This window comes from Porites lutea, chromosome 9 (assembly GCF_958299795.1).
Source record: "Porites lutea chromosome 9, jaPorLute2.1, whole genome shotgun sequence".
Lineage (NCBI taxonomy): Eukaryota > Metazoa > Cnidaria > Anthozoa > Scleractinia > Poritidae > Porites > Porites lutea.
This window is the reverse complement of record NC_133209.1, coordinates 2,796,501-2,802,500: the sequence shown is the minus strand read 5'-3', so window position 1 is coordinate 2,802,500 and position 6,000 is coordinate 2,796,501. Positions and strand designations below refer to the sequence as shown.

At 38.2% G+C, this 6,000-nt stretch overlaps 1 protein-coding gene across 3 annotated transcripts in view; it reads right to left on the bottom strand.

The window, feature by feature from the left end:
• The window catches only part of LOC140947534 (uncharacterized), a 39,946-nt gene that overhangs the window by 25,995 nt on the left and 7,951 nt on the right, over nucleotides 1-6,000 (bottom strand). For 2 of the 3 annotated variants that reach the window (XM_073396667.1, XM_073396669.1), the window contains exons 3-7: nucleotides 5,795-5,896; nucleotides 5,471-5,554; nucleotides 4,181-4,270; nucleotides 3,114-3,176; nucleotides 375-530 (exon numbers count right to left, since the gene is read on the bottom strand). In XM_073396667.1, coding sequence (XP_073252768.1) covers nucleotides 375-530; nucleotides 3,114-3,176; nucleotides 4,181-4,270; nucleotides 5,471-5,554; nucleotides 5,795-5,896 — 495 coding nt within the window. The remainder of the gene's footprint in view (nucleotides 1-374; nucleotides 531-3,113; nucleotides 3,177-4,180; nucleotides 4,271-5,470; nucleotides 5,555-5,794; nucleotides 5,897-6,000) is intronic. The other variant, XM_073396668.1, reaches the window with a different exon arrangement.

Genomic DNA, 6,000 nt, shown 5'->3' with positions numbered 1-6,000 from the left:
CAAATTTATTACTGGCGATACTTTGATTTCATTTGATAAATTACGTCCAAATGGAGCAATCTCAGACTCTTCAATTGTAAAAGACTTGATCTCAGCTACATTTGATGAATTTCAGTCAGTATGGTGAAAACAGATAATTGGTTTAAAGCATTACAGGTTTTAGCACTATAACAGTCATAAGACATACCGTAATAAGTTATCTTCCTGCAATTTTGAGACGATTGTGCTGCTTTTGCTCAATTTTCCTTATCAGAAATTGGGTGACCGACTAGTAGTGAAGCACAGCGCCATGTTATCTTTATTGCAACACTTTTTACATAACAAAATCCAAAAACAAAAGACGTGAATTATGTTCACTCAGGAATTTACACTACCTAAATCGGTGGTTTTCGCTTCCGGTGTGGCAAGTTCATCTCGGCTGGTTTTGGCTTCCGGTGTGGCAAGCCTTTCAGCTAGCCTGGATGTCATTTGCAGCGGAAGGCCTTGTAGTTCCTTTTTTCTTTTTGTGGATTTGCGTGAACCAAACAGACCTAAATGGAGGAAATCGATTCCAAGCAAGATCATATTTCCCCCATTATAGTATAAAAGACATTAGGAGATCGATAAATAGTCATGATCAGCGACACCCAGCGACGGTTTCCTCCTAAATGCTTTGAAAACACTTTTTAGGTTATCCAGAGTACGTACTTTTAGATCTCTAGGAATGTATTCTAGGTGGCGCTAAAAAAAATTTATCTCTTCGGTCATCCTATATAGGGCAACGTGAGTCATTTCGGAATTTCAAGGGCTGCAGCATTATACACTTAATGTCAGATCCCGAGGGAAACAGTTAGTTTTGTTTTCCCAAGAGTCCTGATGTTTCCCGAGACGAAGTCGAGGGAAACATCAGGACTCGAGGGAAAACAAAACTAACTGGTTTCCCGAGGGACCTGACATTAAGTGTTTTGTTATATTTCTACACTTTCACTTCAACAGCAACAAAAGAATAACCGGAGCGAACCAAAACAGTCGACTCGGTACTTATAACAACACAAATTTAATTCTCAAAACCACTGAATGAATGATTTACAAACAAAAGTACTTTCCTCATATTATCTGCATCTTTTTCTTCCACTAGCTGCTGTTTTTCTTCTGGGAACTTCTGGGATAACTTTAAAAATCGTTGCTTTTTAGCTTGAGGCTTCGTTTTTGTGTTGTTGTGTTCATTCACGAAAAAGAAAACTGGCTGGACCTGGCGGTGTTTTTCCCGCCTTCTGTCACCCCACTTTCCACCATGCTTTGATCACGTGCTGCAATGTATCCCGAGCGGGATACATTGTTTAATGTACCACGATCGGGATACATTTGATTTTAGTCAAGGCCACGTGACCAAGAATCAACCAATGGCAGTCCCTGTTTAGTTGAGTAAAAGTCTAGGAATATAATATATATTATATTCCCGAAAATTTTGGCTGCAGTTTGAAGTTTTACGAAAGTAAGGCTTTCTCTAGCCTGTACACAGACGTCGTTTTATTTTTCTTTTCGTTCTTTTCGAAAACATCGGCGAGCGAAGCGAGCGCGGGAGAACGAGCGCGGAGCGCGAGAAAGACTGCTCCCATGCGCTAGCAGTCAATAAATCCCCTGCGGTTTATATTAAATCACCCGCGCTCGACGGACTTTGAAGAGAAAACAGAGGGTCTGTGAACAGGCTAGACTTTCTCTGCTTCCTTTCTGCATCGCATATTTTTCGGTTCCGAAAATTTTAGGTTTTCTTTCCCTACCAAAAATAGCTTAACCTGGGGAGTGAAATGGGAAAAATTAAACTTCAGGAAATCGTAACGAATTTATTAGATAAGTTTCGAAAATTGTACATGTCAATTGTTCATGAATGGAACGGTCATCTAGAATGTTTTAGCCCTCCTCAAGATATAGAAAATTGTAGGCAATTTTTGCTTCTCCGAACAGATATTTCACAGAAAACAGTCATCGGGTGCCCTAAATAGTATTCTTTTGTAGGTACCATCATCGGCTCCTGGTACCATACAACAACGGCTTTTAATTAACAATTAATGAATGAGGCTGAGTATCTTATGAAGAATTACGGAGATCGAGAAGGGTGTTATCCGTCGAGGCCGTAGGCCGAGGCGGATAACACCCTCCGAGATCTCCATAATTCTTCATATGATATGAAAGCCGAATTCAATAATTGTTTTATTATTCATTCAAAATAATTCCTAGTTTAAAAACATGGTTAAAACATGCTTACCTACATCGATCCATCGATGTTAAGTTCATCTTCGATAGTGCACGTTTAGGTTTGTCCAGCTCCGCAAATATTCTCCAAATAGCAGATGTCGCCCTTCGAGTTGTCTTCTTGCTGTTCTTGCCATGTTTTTAGCTATTTTTCCGCCTAGTTCTTACTCTTGAAACGAGTGAAATGACCGCCATTTTTGTTTCCACAATCAAAACAACTCAACCTCGTCCCCAGGTCTTCTCGGTTAACGGTGCCTTAACCTGCACGAACGCTGCATTTTTTACCGTCATTTCCTCGTTAAACACAAAATTCTTCCAAATTTGGTCATCAGTTACTGGTTATGGTGAATTAAACGTGTGCTTTTAGCCAATCAGAATCGGGGAAATATTTTGAATGAATAATAACACTTGTTAATGGACTTCACTCTCAAAACTGGTCAAAAGTAGAGCTCACATGTGAGTAAGAAGGCCAGAGGTGAGAGGCCGAGTATTTAACATAGTTCTTCTAAGTGTGTCCTGCCCCGGCCTCAAATCAGTAAAAAATCGTAATAACCTTAGCTGGTCCTCACTGTTATATATATTTATTTACACAATGTGGTGAGTATTACGCGCACTGTGATAGGTCGTTGCCCATGATCTATTAGGAGCCAACCATTTTATTTCTGACGGAGTGGGGATGATTTTGAAAAAAAGATTCCTACAAGTGCATAAGGGTGAGAAACAAAATCCTGCATAAGTCCACCGTTCAAAAAAAAATTCACGGACATACAGTGGGCTAGAAACGGCTACTCTCAAAAAAACTTCACGAAAAATGTTTCACTATCTTCTGCGCGTCTTTTTGTTTTGGCCATACAAACCATCATCTTCATTAAGTACCTCACCTTTAATCCTCTTTAACAGGGGACGTTTAGTGTTATCCACCTCCTTTTTATGCTCATTGGAAGCTGCAAGCAATAATGATGATGGTAATAAGAGTAGTAATAATAATGATAGTAATAAAAAATGGTAATGGGACTGAGTGGAGTACAACTCGGTCTGTAATCATACGAGCGATTTGTTTAATCACGAGTATGATAATGTGAAAATATGATAACGTCTGTGATTGGTAGATTTAGCTGAGTGCACTTAACATGATTGGCTAATGTAACTGTCCAATTACAGTCAACTGTCCGACTACACTGTCCGATTACAACCCTACACATGCTATAATTCGGTGCAAAAAAAAGCTGTTAATTCACCAATCAAATTTGAGGAAATTGTAATGGTTGTGATTATAATAATAATAATAATAATAATAATAATAATAATGATGATGATGATTGACTTGAGTGACTGACGTTCTAAGTGCATAGTTTGCGCCCGGCTGATGCACAAAAAGAACACCAGCAAAGACTGTGATAAAAGAGATAATAATAATAATAATAATAATAATAATAATAATAATAATAATAATAATAATAATAATAATAATAATAATAATAATAATAATAACAACAATAATAGACACCTAAGGCTATAGGAGATAGCTTGATAGCTTGAGGGCCACCTTGTGGTGTGAGATATGCACATAACAATAATACTAGGCAAACTAATAGTATTAATGTTGCTGTATACAAGATGTACTACTTTAAAATATTAACTTGGATGAAGGGAAAGTACAAGGGTGCCACTGAGATGCCGCTAAACTTAAGTATGTGGTTTGATGTAAGGATTTTTTCGTTGCTGTGTCTCGATTGAGCGTAAGGGCCTGTCTTTAAGATGGTGCTGAGTGCAATTTACATTAAAACAAACACATTACAGTTTAAGGCATTTAATCACGCATTTGTAAACATAAGATTCAAGCAAGAGAGGGACAGAACAACCTAGCCGTGATCATAAGCAAACTAAAGGCATGTTGTGCCAGTGTGGATGTTTTGTTCACACCCTGCTTAAGCACACAATTGCATACCTCTGAGTTGTTCCACATATGTCTCCTCTTTATAATTCGCTGACAATTGCAATCCTTGCCTCAATCCCGTTTGCTCTTTATCAGCCAAAGCTTTTGTTTTTTGTAAAAAAGGGGATTAGAACAATAACATCTAATTTCTATAGTAGCTTAGCTTTGAACCTTACTTCATTGCGTCAGTTAAATAGGCCCCTGGCGACAGCGACGAACTCATGACATAATATGATTGCTCTTATATTGGCACTGAGATAACCTTTCAGTCTGCTCATACCTTCCACATCTTTTTAAATTTAAAAATTTGTAGATCCTAAAATGGTCAAACTCGCATATAGCCAGGTCAGCGATAAACGCGCTCATAAATAGTTTAACAAGGTGAAATAATATTTATTTTAACAGCTAAGAAAACGGAGGACAGGTGTAGACAAATCTTCATCTCCGGGTCTTTTAAAGTTTCTTCAACTGTTCAAGCTACTTTTCACGAAAAGAAAAGAGCTAGCAGCGCAGTCATTGGTAGAGATTTAAAGATTTTTCTGGTTAATCTATAGGGTGCTTAGCATTAAGTTTATAAGAAAAAGTCCGGATGGGAGGTTGGCTAGGTCATTTAATTGTGGAAATTTCAGTGGTAAAGTGAGGATTACGTTTCGAGGTAGTCCTTTCATTCAGGTTGGAATAAACCGATCGAAATTTCGTTAACCATTTACCATTCTCTCAGTTTCAGACTCACCCGGCCCTTGATCTATACATATTCCCGCCCTTTTTGGATTTAAACCGTAACGAAAATGTTGTTTCTCCGATGAGCTGATATATATATATATATATATATATATATATATATATATATATATATATATATATATATTCAGTTAGATGCTCACCTGCGAAGCCAAGACAGTGCTCTACTTGCAGTGAAGGAGCGGAATAGACCAGTAGGTGAACTACTCAAATCCTGAGTGCATGGGTGTTTAATACAAGCCTGTTTCGTAGGCCACCGAAAAGGTGACCCACTCTTCAGTTAAACTCCATTACAACACATTATAATGGAGTTTAACTGAAGAGTGGGTCACCTTTTCGGTGGCCTACGAAACAGGCTTGTATTAAACACCCATGCACTCAGGATTTGAGTAGTTCACCTACTGGTCTATATATATATATATATATATCCCTTACAACTATGCCACTGGGATATATATATCCCTTACAACTATGCCACTGGGCAACCTAATCGGACTTTTTTCTGTTCAATGTTTAGCACCCCTGGTCTAACTTTGCACCATGTCAGCAACTGTGCCCTACCCCTAAGCTCCTTCAGATTATATGTAGCCTCTGTTATATTCAGCAATTCGCTTTCCAGCTCCTCTATGGCCTTCTCTGCCTCCGCTTTAATCAGAAAAATGAAAAGAAATAAAAAGGGTTTGACAAAAATTAGCAGTAGGGCCCAGATTAAATAAAATTCGAGGAATGACCATTTTCAGTTTGTCTCTAAGCTAGACTAATAAATACATTGGGCACTCCTGGCCTGATCATAAGTAGTTCCTAAAAATGAAAATAATATATACTTCACGTAAACAATTCACATTATGTGAAAGACATGTTGATCGCGAAAGATGGTTTACTTGCCTTTCAATTCTCTCATTCTTTCTAGCAATTTTTTCGTGTCTTGTTTACCAGCGTGGAGTTTTTCCTCCGCTTCTGATTCTCCCTCCACAGGTGGTGTGGCTTCTTAAAAGATGGGGGAAAAAGAGAGCGTTTGGTAATAGACTTTCAAAAAAATCCCCCTTCGTCCGATTTAATATAGCGCGGCCTCGCATGGTGCGTTATAAATA